The 15,256-nt window shown below is 41.6% G+C and overlaps 1 protein-coding gene across 1 annotated transcript in view; it reads right to left on the bottom strand.

The window, feature by feature from the left end:
* USP49 (ubiquitin specific peptidase 49) overlaps positions 1-15,162 on the bottom strand; it is a 17,121-nt gene extending 1,959 nt beyond the window's left edge. Inside the window, exons 1-6 of the mRNA XM_009327382.1 lie at positions 15,080-15,162; positions 8,203-8,248; positions 7,118-7,262; positions 4,791-6,201; positions 2,772-2,976; positions 717-825 (exon numbers count right to left, since the gene is read on the bottom strand). Of these exons, the coding sequence (XP_009325657.1) occupies positions 717-825; positions 2,772-2,976; positions 4,791-6,173 (1,697 nt within the window). The 5' untranslated portion in view covers positions 6,174-6,201; positions 7,118-7,262; positions 8,203-8,248; positions 15,080-15,162. The remainder of the gene's footprint in view (positions 1-716; positions 826-2,771; positions 2,977-4,790; positions 6,202-7,117; positions 7,263-8,202; positions 8,249-15,079) is intronic.
* Between the last annotated feature and the right edge of the window lie 94 nt (positions 15,163-15,256).

Genomic DNA, 15,256 nt, shown 5'->3' with positions numbered 1-15,256 from the left:
GGGTCAAGTAGGCGTCATGTCATTTTTTCCTTCTGTTTTCACTCTAACATCTACTACAGTCATCTTTTGCACACAGCTGATTCTGTCATTGATGCCCATTTGTTATTTGTTAGGACATCGTTGAGATTTGCAACGGCCTGACACAAAGCAAGCCAAACATCTACTGTGGCAGTCAAACTGCGTTTAAAATACTTATATAAATATAAAACCCACACACCTCACTTGCCTGTGCTAACCATTTTAGAAATTTTTCATAACTTTTGGAACTTTGTCTGCTAGGTTTTATTCAACAGGTAAATACATAATATTGGCATTTAACTATCATGGGCTTCCAGCTTCAACAAATCTTTCACTCAATCAATCGGTTCATCCATCTCTCAGCCACTGTTTCAAGTTGTCTGCAAACTCAGACAACACCACTGAGTACAATTCAAGGTAGTAGTAATTAAGTAGTGTTAATATTTAATATAAATAGTATTAATACTAAAAGCAGTATTAATATTTACAAAACATTACATTTGTGTATAGCAGAAAACATGCTACAAACAGGCTACCGGTTGTAATGTAAGTAGTACTCTGAGAGGGTATCACGCATCTGGTTTTATACACATGCATTTCCCAGAGAGCGAGAGAAGTTACGGGCCCACACTAATCACTTCTTTCCAAAAAGACAGAGGCAGGTCGCTTGCTTGACACCACGTAGTGTGCCCACTCACCTGAATCGTTTAAGGTGCAGTCGGAGGACCTGAGGTAGTCTGTAGATCATTAACTGCTTTTTAGCTTCACTCAGAACTAGAGGTTTAGGAGAAGACTTTCGCCGTTTGCCTATCAAAAAACCCAAATGAACAACAAAGAAAACCAAGGCAAAGATTGTTAGGGTGCAATTAATTTTCAGAAGGGGAAAAGAGCACATCATGAACTCTTTTTCTTCCAGTAGCAGTAGCCAGCTCACATGCACTCATAGGATGGGCACGCAAGTAAACATTTCGTATGAATTCCCTCACAGAGCAGAAACTTCTCTAGGACCAAAACTCACATGTTTAAAAATACGTAAACTTTTCCACTTTTGTGATGCATTCATAACCACACAATCAGTTATCACCTTCAAGCCGCTCATGCTGACATTTTGCTCTGGGAAATACACCAGAAATATCAAGACAGAGCTAAGACATCTAGGGCGGTCGCAGTTTCAACAGGTGAACTACCAGCATACAAATAATACCGTTTGACATTGTATTCTGTCTACTACTTTGATCCTCCTATACCACTAGAATAAGGCTTGTAGTAGCACGCTTGACTAGCTCGCGAATATTAATACAAGGCAGAGGAAAATGCTTCCAGCAAGGTTCCACCTCTCGCAGGGTTTCTGCCTGCCCAAGAACGGAAAACAACCTCTGAACTGAAAATGGAGAAGAGGGAAGAAGGTTCCTCTTCCCAGTGATTACTCTTCCAGGACGCTGAACATACGACTATACCAGGAGGAAGACAGGTGGCTTTCAGAGCTTCCAATAAGGAATGTACCTGTTAATTAGATTTCTGCACCTCACTGCACCAGTTCAGAACAGATGGGTTGCTCCTCCTCCATCACGTCTGACAAGCAGTGCCCCCAATAGTTTTTGGCACCTAGACGCAGGCTGGTTGCCTTTCCCTGACTTTTTTCAGCTGGTTAATGTTTCCTTAGCCATTTAACTCTGAAGTAACTGTTAAAATTTGGGCTTTCCCAAAGAATCAAAGAAAACAGAGTTAAGATGAAGCTGTACTCATCCGTATCGACACTTTGTGAACATTATTTGTGAATCAGAATCTGTTCAAATTATATTTGGCTTTGTTTCAAGAACATCTAATCAATGATTATTTCCTAACGCTTTGTGAAGATTTTGGTAACAGATTTGCAAGTTGATAGAGAACAGATCTCTACAAATATCTGCTACTTCAGGTGCTTAGTTGCAATGTAAGTCAAATTATTGGCATTTTCCTCCCAAGGGGATGAACATTTGCCATAAATACCTGCATGAAAAAAATTTCAAATCCAGCTTATCAGAGTAGCTGAGCTGCATGATTATACACAAGGCTAAAATTATTTTCAGGAATATAATGACCTTACACTCAGACCTACTACAGGAAAGCAGAAGTCAGCTTCTAGCTGAGCACAGCAAAACACGTGCATTCATATAACAGGTAATACATTAACCTGAGACTCCCAGAATAATGGCAGTTCGTTGCTTCTTGACAAAATGCCTACAGAGAGATGGAAACTCTAACCTGGCAGCAGACCTTGAGAACTCTGCATTTGTGATTTCTGGTGAAAGGATTCAATCAAGAACAAGCAGCATATAGATGACTTGTTATAAACGCTTTCCTGCCATGCAGAGATGAGCAAACCATAGGGGATAAGGTTCCTTTTTTTGTCTCTAAATCCAACCCTCTTCCCCACCAAAAAAAAAATTCTTGAAGTTGCCTTCCCCTTCCCCTCCAACACGAGCAGCAAGAGCAGTTCTGAACAGGGTCCTATTAAACCCTCAGTAAATTGTGCAGCTGAATGGCAGAGATGAGAGAAGAATGACATATTGGTTCCAAAGTGGTGCCCAAAGGAGCAGAAGCTATCAACAGGAGGAAACAAAACAGCATGACCAGCGAGGAAGAACACAGTTTTCACATACATGTAGGCCACAATATGTGTTTTCCGACACACAGAACACACATCAGAAACCTAACACTTGGAAAACAGACGGAGCTTCTAAGGGCAAAGACATCAGCAGGATCCGACTTACTGTTGCATTGGTCGCATGCGTATATCCTCCCTTCCAGAGCTTCGGTCTCGGTGAACTTGGCCAACATTTCTGTCAGCATGCACTCTGTCTGATTAACAGGGACGATCCCTTTCTCGATAGAGTGATAGCGCTCGGGGAATTCCAGGGAAAGATCCCAAAAGGGCTCAACGGTGTTGGATTTGTAGTTGCATGTTATGCAGGTGACCTGGGAATGAAAAGTGTATACACAAATGAAGTTATGTACGTGCACACCTGCAGACTGGCATTTACATTCACATCTACAGAGCAAGTTTATGCCCAAAAGGCAGTGCAGTTTCACAGACATAAAGGTGATCTGTGAGTCAAGAGAAACACTACTTACTTCCAGTCTGAAAGCTGTCTATCTTGACCAGAAAATTTAAAATACCTTCTCAATTCTCAAAAAAACTGAGACAACATTCACCTTTATGGGATTCACTTCCTCAGATAAACACCATTACAGGTATAATACCAATTCACAGTTGGGTAACAAGCACCTTGGATCTGTCTTCTACTACAAAAAGTACATGTTAGCATTTATCATGCAGTCTTCCTTCCATATTTTCTCTACTTTCCTTGCATATTTCAAAGTGTATAATTCCTTTCATGTTTCATCTGCTAACTAAATAAAAATTATTCATGAACGGAGCATGAAAGGACAAATTTCAGATGCACTTGTTTTCTTATGTCATCCCAGGGTATTATAAATAAGAACAGCAGAAAAGTTTTCAATTCAACTCAGAGGCAGCAAGTGAGAACATGAGGAGGTAACAAAACCAGGAAGCAGATCTGGTCAGACTGCGCATTCCTGTGAGAACCATCCACCCGAAACCGACTTCCAACCTTGCAGCTTCATGCGCTGAAGGCACCAGTAACTTCAAGATGGATTTGTAGCTAGCAGATAGGGAAGGAAGTCTTCTGTGCGTAGAGGGGTTTGAAATTAAATACAGTACATGTACACCAAAGTTACATAAGTGGAATAAATAGCTTGGCAAGTTATTCATAGTGTATCACAATAGTAGATAAATTACACCGATCTGCGAAGCTCTTCACGCTGTTAACGGAGACCTACCACTGAATCTAGAACATGCACCATCTTCCAGAGTCAAGAGACAACTGAACAAAGAGCTTTTAGTTAAGAAGTCCACAAGAAGTTCATGCACTGCAGAGATGATTCAAATGAACCAGGACTTCAAGCATCCTTTCCCTGAAAAGCCAAAAGCTTTAATTTGAAAAATACACCTTTTAATCTTTAACGTGCACGTAAGTTCTTATGAGTGGTAAGCTTAGTAAGACTGGCACTGGGAAGGACGATATAAATAGTAATGAGAACGCACACATATGATACGCTTCGTGGTCTGATCTTGGAAACCCTTGAGTTTCAAGTTATGCACACGTTTCATTTCTCATGGAAAGCAAAGGTAGCTGAGGACTTTCAAAATGCACTGGGCTCTCAGGGTCTGCCTTGTGGGGAATAATATGTTTCAGACAAGGAACGGCACAGGAATAAGAGATCGAGCACCATGACAGGCACTTTCAGCTCCTACAGAAACGTGTGTTAGGCACGCTCAGTATCTCAAGATGACTTTCAGATGCCTGCAAAAAAAAAAATTGTCACGGAGAGCTTATTCTTTATAGCACAAGATGACTGCCCTCTCTGTCCTTCATCATATTCTTTCCAGCCACAGAAACAAAACCAGGAAGGGACAAAACAAATTACAAAGACGCTTTAAAAACATGGTAAAAACTTAAAACTAAGGGCTCAGAACTTCTGTACTTGTGCAGGTTTCATTCTGAAGTGGCAAAAATCAACTGAATTTACAATACATGTGACAAGTATCAAAAATGCTGACAACCTGCACAGCAACCCAAGAGATTTCTTTCTCAGGAGACACTCCTAACCAATTCCTCTTACTTATCCGGTGGCTCCTCAAGAAACACAGCCTTTGCTCCTTGGTGCGAATGGCTCCAATTGATTTCTGTGCAAAAGTAGGTGCATACCTGACTAAGCAACTGCCCATGAAAAATGGTGTTCACCACCTTCAGGACCTGCTTGGTGAGCTTCCTCTGTGAGAAAGGGATAAGGATCCTGCGCTTCGTTCCTTCCGACTCCAGCTCCTGCTGCACTTTATCCAGCAACTCGCAGAGAAATTCCTGAGCGTCCTGCTGATCGTAACCTCGAAACGCCGGGATCAGACTCCACACAGAGTGCAGCATGGCAAAGGGCGACACGAGCGCCCACTTGCCAGACCACATCACTCTGAAGAGGGTGTGCAATTCGTGACAGAGGGAGATGTGCTTTGAACTTGGTTCCTTGGGTTGTATTAGTTCTAAACTCCTGCTTATTGAGGAGCTACCATTTAAGCCAGCTGGCAAGCTCTGCGTGCCATATGATCCCACTTTGTCAGTCTTCCCTGACTCATTAGCAGCAGGCCCATTTGCCAATTTGCCAGGCATCCTAGACTTCCCATTCACAGTTTTAGCTAAGAGTTCTTCTGTTTCACAGAGATCAAGTGTCAAAAAACATTCTCTAAATTTCTGGAGGTGACTTAGCACTTGCAGAATAGAATTCATATAACATGTGTTTCCCAGGTTCCTTAGGCCCGTTACCCCGGGAGTCATCAGAGGCTTACGCCGGATGGAATAAAACTGTTTGAATCTGCTGCTCTGCATCTGCCTTGAGGTAGGGGAAGCGGTCGCCACCTCCCTGAATTTCCTTGGAATCAAGTTCTCTCTGTGCACGTGAGACAACAGCCTTGCACTCTTCCTCGGAGGAGTGTTTGCCAGCTCCTCCAGGAGTTGTCTCTTCACCTCCTGCCGCCGCTGCCTAGCTGCCTCCTTCTTTTTCTCCAACTCCTCCATTTGTTTCTTTTGTTTTAATTTTAGCTGGCCTCTAGAGCTCTTATCAAACCAGGTCCGCAGCGCCTTCGCAAGCAAGGACTGGCGCCTGTGCCAGAGAGCTGTAAGCATCTGAGATTGTCCCTGAGGGCTCCTTTGATGGCTGCACATGTCCTCTCCCAAAGCCATTGATCGCAATGTCCTGCCGCTTCTCGTTGACGGATCATGTTTTTGACTTCTAATTGCTGACAGAGAACTTCTCAGCAATTTCAAATCACCCTCCGGGTTATCATTCAAGACATAATCTTCACAAAGGTAACAAAAGACATACAGATCATTAACTTCCATTGCCAATGGATGCCTGGTTTCTTCAAAGTGTTTAAGTGCATGCTCCTCGATGTACCTCCCACAGGCTACGTGGGAGCACTTCAGACAAGCCCAGATAGATTCCGTTGTCTGGCAGTCCACGCAGTGCCACTTCTGGGGGTTCAGGATAGAGTGGTCCTGGGCGAGTCGTAGCCGCCCAACATGTTTGCATCTATCCATGTCTTACAGAAGTCTTCGCTGCTTTGACCTTGGAAGGCAAAAAACAGAAAGAAAAGGATCTTAGAGCCACTATACATATTTAAAATGATCTCTTTTGTACCAGCTGTGAAGACCTATAAAAATACAGATGTCGCGTCTTGTCAATCCCAACCACAGTCTTCCCTCAACCGACTACATTACTTCTGCGTGCAGTTTTTTTAAAAGCAGTTTTTAGTACTAGCAAAAGACATTGGATTGACAAGGTCTACAGCATAAAACTGTCTATCTGCCTACTAAGGACAGCCCAGACAGCTGCCAGCATGCCTTACCCAACCTGAATGGCTCGCTTCCAAGGAGAAAAAGATTAATTCAGTCCACACACACGTTTGATCTTTAGCTGCCCTCTTGAAATTGATACATACAAAATGAATTTGGAATTGGAATGCATGTCATCAGGAACTAGACTGAGGTTACCAACTTCTCGCAGAAGCCACAAAAATATCACATAATTGTCATAACCAGAGCATTTGCAAGTCCGCAGGCTTTACATTCTACCCTCGAATTCTCTGATTTCCCACAGCACATTTTTAACGTTTAAAAAAAATCAGCAGGGAAAAAAGAAAAGAAACGTGTAACACCATGTTATAGTAAACCTAAAGGAACATCTGCACATGTACCCGTTCATATGAGCACACATAAACAGAAAAAGCAACTGATTTACTAAATTACTATATTGTAACTGAAGAGAAATCAAAGCAGGGATACTAGAAGGTGCAAAAAGCTTTCACTCCGTGTCCTGCGCCCATATGTTTTACAAAAGATACCCAGCCGTACAAAGAGCACAGCTAAAACACCGCGTGCCAGTGCTGTGGTTTCTTTTGTACAGTCCCTCCAACGCTCTGATCCAACGGAAAGAGATCAGGGTGCAGAAACAGCGCCCAGACCCGCTCGCAGGCCCTACTCACGGAGTCATGTTTAAACATCCTTTCCTCCGCGACGCAGCATCCAGGGCGCGGAACATCCCCATTTCAGCCAAAGGAGTCTTGGCGGTTCTTCGAGAATTTAATTACTACTTAAGTCTTCATTGTAAGGCAGCACAGCTTCAAAGCCCTAGAGAGAGAATATTCTTGTGATGCACATAAACAAACTAAGAATGCTGGCAGGGTTGCTTTTGAACACGATTAATCCCCCCCAGTGCAAGAGCTACTGCGGAGAACACATTTATTACAGAGAACTGAATTATCTGGAAGTCAAAGCATGAACGCACCTAGGAACCCAAATACTCAGATGTTAAGAAACGTCACATGGAAGAGGCGCTCTGGAATTCCGTTTTTCTGCTTTCATTTTCTGATAATCTATAAATCTGCTGATCACATGTAGCCTCTTCATCGTAAGTCTTTTGTAGTGGATGACCCAACATATGGCAGAGAAAAAATCTGAGCAAAAAAAACCTGAGCAAAAACATGCACCTCCTGTGATCACTTCAATTTTGGCTGCTTCGATAACTTGGTGAAAGAAGGGGGGAGGAGATGGGGAAAAACAGAGAAAAAAAATCTGCCCTGAATTAAATTTCATTTCTAGATGATTTTTCAAACAATAAAACCGATGTAATGAATAGTTCTCAAGTGTAAACGGCACCAAAACAAGAACTACAGAGGAAAGAAAAATAGGAAAAACCTGCATTTTGCCAAAGGCAGAAAAGACTGTAAAAACCTATCTCTTGTAATAATCCAAGAAAGACTAAATTAACTTGCTTATGCATCTACGACTACAGCACTTCAATACAATACAAAGTAGTGACAGGAGGGACAGCGAGGATATGCACAAAGTGGTTACAGATGTCACAGAGAGTGTCAGGTCTGGCATGCAGAATATTTAGTTAAAGAAATCATTTTACGAGGGGCAAAGTCGAACGTAACGAAGGCCATGGCATGCCTTCCCAAAGCTCTAAGACAGGTATTGAACAGTTGCCTTGATTGCTATGCAGAAAACCTATCTGACCAGGCTGAGAAAACATATTTTTAGTGGTCCCCAAATTACGCAAATTTACTTTAATTGCTATCTTTTTCCAGTGACATTGCTGCTAAAGACGGCATCTGTTAAAGAAAAACCAAAGCTTTTCTATGCTTTAACTCTTCTCAACTTTAAAGCACAAGTGGCCACTTCAGAATTCATCTCCACAGAGTGATTCTGCAGTGTCTACATAACTATTTTAGTTGTTTATTTAAAACAGTTCAAAAATCTGCTACACCTCTCCTTCGGGCTGTGTTCATTCACTCACAAATCCTAGGACCTGGAAAGACACTTTTGGAAATCCTACCTAAACAAAGGACTGATTTGGTCTCCTCTTTCCAAGTTGGAAACATCCCTTCCCACCTTCCTCCCTGACCCTTTTCCCCACCTCTTTCTTCTTTATTTTTCTGCTCAGGTCTTGATAGAAAATTGTGGAATAATCCTGTCTAGCCTTGGTGAGACCAAGTGGCATAGATTCCAGCTTGAAAGAGTATAGACACTATGGTAACATTGACAGCCTTCATTTACATAAAAGAATACTAATTATGTTGTACCATCAACATCTGTGATTCTGCTCACTGCCATATGCGACAGTGTTGGGAATTTAACCCTTGAGTCTCACCAGCGTATCCGAGATTTGTACCGTGTAACAAAAAATGGGCCTTATAAATACAATTTTCTAGAGACCGATTAAACAGCCGCCAAGTGCGGTCGCTCACCAGCTCTGCAAGGTCTCAGGACACAATATTTTCAAAGAACACTGAATTTAGCCTCAATTTCCAAGGAAAAAGAAACCATGCTGATGCGTTGCTAGTTTCAGCTGGGTAACAGGCGACAAGGAAATCAATCACACACCAGATACAGTGCATTAAAGAATCATGTTTAACAATGAAGTAGGCTGTCGGTATATAAATTACAAGCCTTTTGTCAACTGCTTTTGCTTTTCCTGTGTGGGCCAGCAAGATTTCCTGTTTGAAAAAAGGAAAGAGATTTTAACAACGTTGGGCAGTTAACAAAGCAGCTTTGTTTCACCTTAATTCAGTAATTCTCAGCACAAAAGCATCTTTGATACTGCATGTGATATTCCCCACCTGTTTCTCTTTAGGTATCTGTGGATACTTCCCTTGCAAATCTAATCCCTGATACCATTTACATTTGGCTGCTCCGCAAGTTAGGAATGAACGGTGTTTATTTAACCCAAACCACTTAAACGATACGTCTTTTCAGCTTCCTCAAACGAGACCTGCTTTTCATCGGTGTGGTTTTCATCTCAGAGCTGAGAAGGCAGAGCAGGCTGCCCGCCCAGCCAGCCTGCCGGAGCATCTGCATTGCTCACGACGGCGCGCAGCGGGCTCGCTTTTCCACGCACCTGGCTGCCGCGCCAGCGGAGCTTCTGCCAGGCACCACGCTTCAGGATTTCTCCTTCACAGTAAAGACGCCTGTTACCGACTCTCATTTTTGACCCCTTCCGTGGAAAAAAAAAAAAAAATTTAAAATTGGCGCTCTCGCATCGCGCAACACGTGTACTAAAGGCAGCTGGAGTGTCTGCAGGCTCAGCCCTGCCATCCCACACACAGACAGACTAAGTCAGTCACTGGAAGACATGCCCACGACTAAGAACAAAATTTGTTCCTCTCTTTTGCATAGGTAAACAAACAGCTTGCCACAACCTACTAACAAGAACAAAAAGAACACACTAACAGGAGAAATTACAGAGCTGTGATTAAAGGAAAACACAAAAATGAGTCAGAACTTGTAAAAAGTTGCACAAGGGGAAAAACAAACCATGCAAAGATTACAGAGCTGGAGCTATTTAAGATATCGCAACAGCTGAATACAAATTTATGTGGTTGATGAGACAGCCTAGGACAAGCCATGAGCAACAAGAGAGTTTAGTGATGGAGAATTAACACCTTACATTCTAAGGTCTTGGAAACAAACAAACAGAACTCTTCTCTCTGCAATTACAGCATATCAGGTTTATATTTCTTGGTTTTACAATTTTTTTTCCATCGAGGTAGATCTCATTCTAAGAAATATCTACAAACTCATCCTTTCTTACCTACCTAGATCTTTTCTTTTCCAGATAAGGGATGGGGGAAGGAAAAGCGGGGGGGAGGAACAACTTAACTGCTCTGCATGGAGAAGAGGTACCAGAAGCAGCGTGGAGCTGCACTGCAATACAACTAAGGATGAGTTAAAACTGAAATAAAATAACAGGAAATAAAAGGAAAATAAGGACGCTAGTTTAGCCACTAATGTTTTAGAGACAATTTGAAAAATTCTCACCTTGCAAATCACTTACAGTATTTAAACACTGGGTCAAACCCTACTTTCGTTTCTTGCATGGCTCATAATCCTGGCAAAACTTATGGCAAGATCCTATAACAGCTTCAAGAACCAAATGCAGCAGAAACAATTTGGCTCTTGACCCCTAGAATGTTAAAATAAAACACATGACTTTATTATGTTTCTTTGTACCATTGTTACACATTTGGAAACTGATTAAAGACATCTGTACAGATCTGTTGACACCCGCTACTTTCTTTTTCTAAATAAATGTGCATGAAGCAAAAAGAAAAGTTTAGGGATCAGAAAGGTGCTAGATGTTTAGCCTTGGAAACTAGATGCATCTTTCATTTGTCCAAGAGTTGATTCCAGAACAAATAAGAGTCTTCAGTACTAACACAAACTCCTTTAGCTGCAGGCTGGAAATAATCTTTAAGGACAGGTGGGAAGCTCAGACGGAATGATTCTTTCATTCATTCATCCCTCTCCTGGGAGTGGCAAAAGTGAAACACAGCAGCATTTCACCAGTCCATCGGGAATTGGCACCGCATTAAATAAAGCACGTTTGCCTTTTTTTTTCCCCCTTCTCATTTTGGTTTAAAACGCTATAGGAAAAAAAAAACCATCCTTAGATAGTCTTGGTTTCCACCAAAACTACATCTCCTACACCAATATACTGCATTTGATCAAACAGGTTTCAAAATCTTGAATGCAAAGAAACAAGCACCTTCCACTCTCCCCCCCAATAAGCAATTTTTCACGTCCATCTATAGAGTAGAATTTCTAGCCTGCTGCAAATACTCAAAAACGCATATAAGGAGATATCAGAGAGAATATATATCTAAAAATTGCATACAGCTACTCAAAAACTTTATTCCTCCGATTATTTTAACCTACCCATTTGTGAGGAACCAATTATTCAACCAGATGTCTAATGAAAACATGTAATCTGAACTGCGTGGAAGACGGTGCAAAAAATTTCCTGCTCAAGACATTCATGTTCCTCTGCTAGCAAGAGCTGTCCGTGTACGTACTCACAGCAAAATCCTGTATTTGCTTCTCAAAGCCACTAGCAACGACACTTTTTCAAACAGAAAAACTCGTGTAATTGATAATTCTGTTAGGAAAAGGAATTGCTGCGCGAATGTCACCACCACATCACCTGAGCAGGTTTCCTCTGTCCTTACAAAGTCACTGCACGGTCCAGAACTACTCACTCAGTAACCAGAGCAAGGAGAACACCCAGGAAAACGTGCAAGAAGCTCTTTTTGATTCTCTTTCTCCAAGGAGCCATGGGCTTGCCCAGGCAGGAATGGGTTTCTCCCTTTACTCCTCTAGTTCAAACCCTGCTGGTTTTAGACTTTCAAATTGCATCTCCAAAGAGTAGCAATAGCCGTAGAGATTTTTTTCAATTATTCTGAAAGCATATTTTCTTGAAAACTGTCAGCTTTATATCCTACAATTGCTGGATTCTCTCTATCCAGGATGACATACTATCAAGTTAGTTACAGGCAAATTAACACAGCTGACAAAGGGGGAAAAAAAAAAAAAAGGAAAACACACGAGGAAGAGTTACAGATGATTCGGGACTCAGCGTTTCTTTGAAAAGACAAGCAAAGCAATGAATTAAATAGCTACTGTGAATACATGAACCAACCACAATTTAAAAGACAGACAGACAAACAGAGAGGAGACTTGAGCCGTGACAGCAAAAGCGGTCACTGATCCCACCTCCCTCCTGGCCAGCCCACTCCTCGAGCACCACCCTCCTCGCCCAAACGCAGCCCTGAAACACAGAAATCCTCCTCCACCTGAACCTAAAGCTTACCGAATTCTGAAACATCCCACCCGTGTGTGCCTGGAAGGTGGCCGCTGTCCTACAGGAGTCATGACAAGCTCAAAGGACTTCAGCTGGTTTCAGTCGTGCAGGTGCTGGAGGACCCCCCACACCCCACCACGCTGTTCAACTCTGAAGCTATAATCACAAGGGAGCTTGACGAAAATGCGACTCTCCTGCCAACTTCCACAGCGAGTTCTGTTTTATTAACTCCTTTAAGTTAATTATAACTATGTCAATGTTAAACTGTTTCTAGGAGCTCACACTGTGCTGCAAAAATTTGCTCTAGGCTCAAACCCGGAATCTCGGGAATCAGTTTTCAAAGAAATATTCAGTCACTGCAAAAAAAAAAAAACAAACAACCAAACTAAACCCAAAACCCCCCAAAACCCCAAAGCACTCAAAAGCACGAGGATTGAGAAAATCCTATTTCCTGCACTGGCATCCTCAGTGGGAGTAAACACGACTTCTGCAGGACTTCGTTCTCTGAATCATCTTGGGAAGCTGAAGTTGGCAGACATTGGTCCATATCTGATTTTAGAGTACGATGTACAATTAGTACAATTAGTACAATTAGCTTCAAACATTTCATACTCCACAGTGAAAAGAACAAAGCTTCGGGGGGGCTCCAATTTGTCCCTAGCACCAACCCACCTGCAAAAATTGGGCATCCTCCCTATGAAGTTCACATAGATTTAGGGGGATAACTGAGAGAAGATAAGCATTTGCTTCATGTTTTGCATCAGCTGACAGATGTAAATGTCCCAAACTTTCCAAATCAGAGACGTTAAGGTCCCACTGCCACAATGCACCAGACATAAAACCTGCCAAACACCAGGCAGCTACCAGTAGCAGAGAGAGAGAGAGAGAGACAGATATTAAAAAAACATTTACAGGCACTATTTGTTAACAATCCAACCACCAAGTTGATCAGAGAAATTGCTAAAGCTGAGTTCAGTGCTCAGGGAATGGAGCCCCAGGGAAGATGCAAGGATGAAAAAACTTCTCTTGTTCCTAAAACTCTGGAATTTTGAGTACTTTAGAAAAAAGTTTTAATGTCTCCGAGACTGTTTTAAATATGACCGGTGTACTTAAATCTAAGGCCTCATGTAAACTGCAATGTGCTGTTAACCCGTCTATACGGATCAAGACTGAAAAGGAAGTAAAATGTTCCCCAGTCCCCATGGCAGGCTAGTCAATGCCTGGAACAGATAAAATAACTTACCCTGCCTTTTTTGCTGTTACACTTACTGTGCTTGGTGAACTTGTTTAGCTGTACTACCCAAAACAACCTTTCTGCAGATATACACTCTCTTTACCAGAGAGGATTGCTGGCAAACTCTAAGAAATCTAAGTTAGAAAAAACACCGAAATCCTTTTGTTTGTTTAGAATAAATTTACGACTAAACCAAACGACTTCACACTGCCTGCGTCCTCAGAGAGCGGTGGTTCATACTTTATACAGGCCAACAAATAGTTGCAAATGTGGTATGTGTCTTCTATGCACATTCCATCCCAATGAAGATCCTCTTAAACTAGAGACAGTTCAGCATTCACTAGGAACGGATCCAGCAGTTTATGGTTTGAAAATAGTCACGGAAAGGCAAAGAGAAGGTGAATTTCTTCAGTTCACAAAGCGTTTTAGTACAGCCCTCCTTAGAAACTAGCTATTCTGTTATTTACACTGCCATTCAAATTCCCCAGCTGTACAAGTTTAAGCTTGAAAGTTTTTAAAATTTAAACTATTTTAAAGATGAAATATGAATATTCTTACCGAACCAAACTCACGCTCTTTCTTGTGTAGGGCAAGAGATGAATAAAAATAAGTGACTAAAACCTCAGGTAATGCCCCCAGCTACCTGTATTTTCAATTCTCACCTTTTGAACTTAGCTTTAAGAATAGCTTTTCAATGTGTAATACAACCAATACTATTTATTCTTCAGTGTCACCGTAGTGTCACAAACAAACAAAAAAAGATACGTGTCCTACAGTTCCCTGAAAATGTGGGAAGTTACTATATAATGGCCCTGGATGTTAAAAAGCAGTATTAAAATGCTATATACTTCTTAGCTCATGGCTTTCTGGAAGTTAATGTTTCTTCATTTATTGCAACACATAAAATCCCCCCCTCCCCTTTCTTTTCAGAGGCTTCTGAGGTTTTATTTTTGGTTTGGCTTTTTGAAGTGTTAATAAGCTGGGAAACACGATACGGATACACTGTATAAAAGAGGCACTCACTTTACATTAAAACAAATCACAGTATTTCCTCTAGTCCTGGTGAACCAGGCCAAAAGGGAAAGATTCAATGCAGTAATTCCGCTGGTACTTACATCTGTAGAAGCCTGAAGCAATTATAGCAAATACATACAATTTGAATTATCAGAATCAAACATGAAAAAATGTTTTGCATTAGAACAGCCGGAAAGTAGACGCTAACTGCCCAATATAAAGTAGTAATTTCACTTTATGAGTCAAGCAACCAGCTTTATAGAATCCATGAATTCCCGACAAATTCTATTCCATAATTGCGGCAACATCAGAGTGATATGCCATAGCATTTTAAAGTTTTCTACATGTTTGCCCCCAAACATCGCTCCTAAAAAACCTCTCTGCCAGAGCAGACAGTAACGGAGCTTTAACGGATCCAAAATTAGTGGCACTGACTCCAAGTCAAGAGAGCTACATCAATTTTCACTATTTGAAAATTCAGTTTTTTACGCCCCACCACCCCCAAACTGTCAGGATCCATACCAAAACTGATGTCTTTTTGCTTCCTTTCACACTTACCACTGCCCAATTCAGCAAGTATTCAAGTTTAGTGAGACTGCTCAAATGGATAGAGTACGTGCTTACGTATTCACGGGTCAGGACCTGTGCACAAGTGAACAAGGCAGTTTGAGAATAATTAACAAGGTACAAGTTAAACAAAACAAGCCATGTTATATTTCAACGTGGCCCAACAAA

Source organism: Pygoscelis adeliae, unplaced genomic scaffold (genome assembly GCF_000699105.1).
Source record: "Pygoscelis adeliae isolate BGI_AS28 unplaced genomic scaffold, ASM69910v1 Scaffold197, whole genome shotgun sequence".
Classification (NCBI taxonomy): Eukaryota; Metazoa; Chordata; class Aves; order Sphenisciformes; family Spheniscidae; genus Pygoscelis; species Pygoscelis adeliae.
The sequence above is the reverse complement of the archived record's forward strand: the minus strand, read 5'-3'. Positions and strand labels throughout refer to the sequence as shown.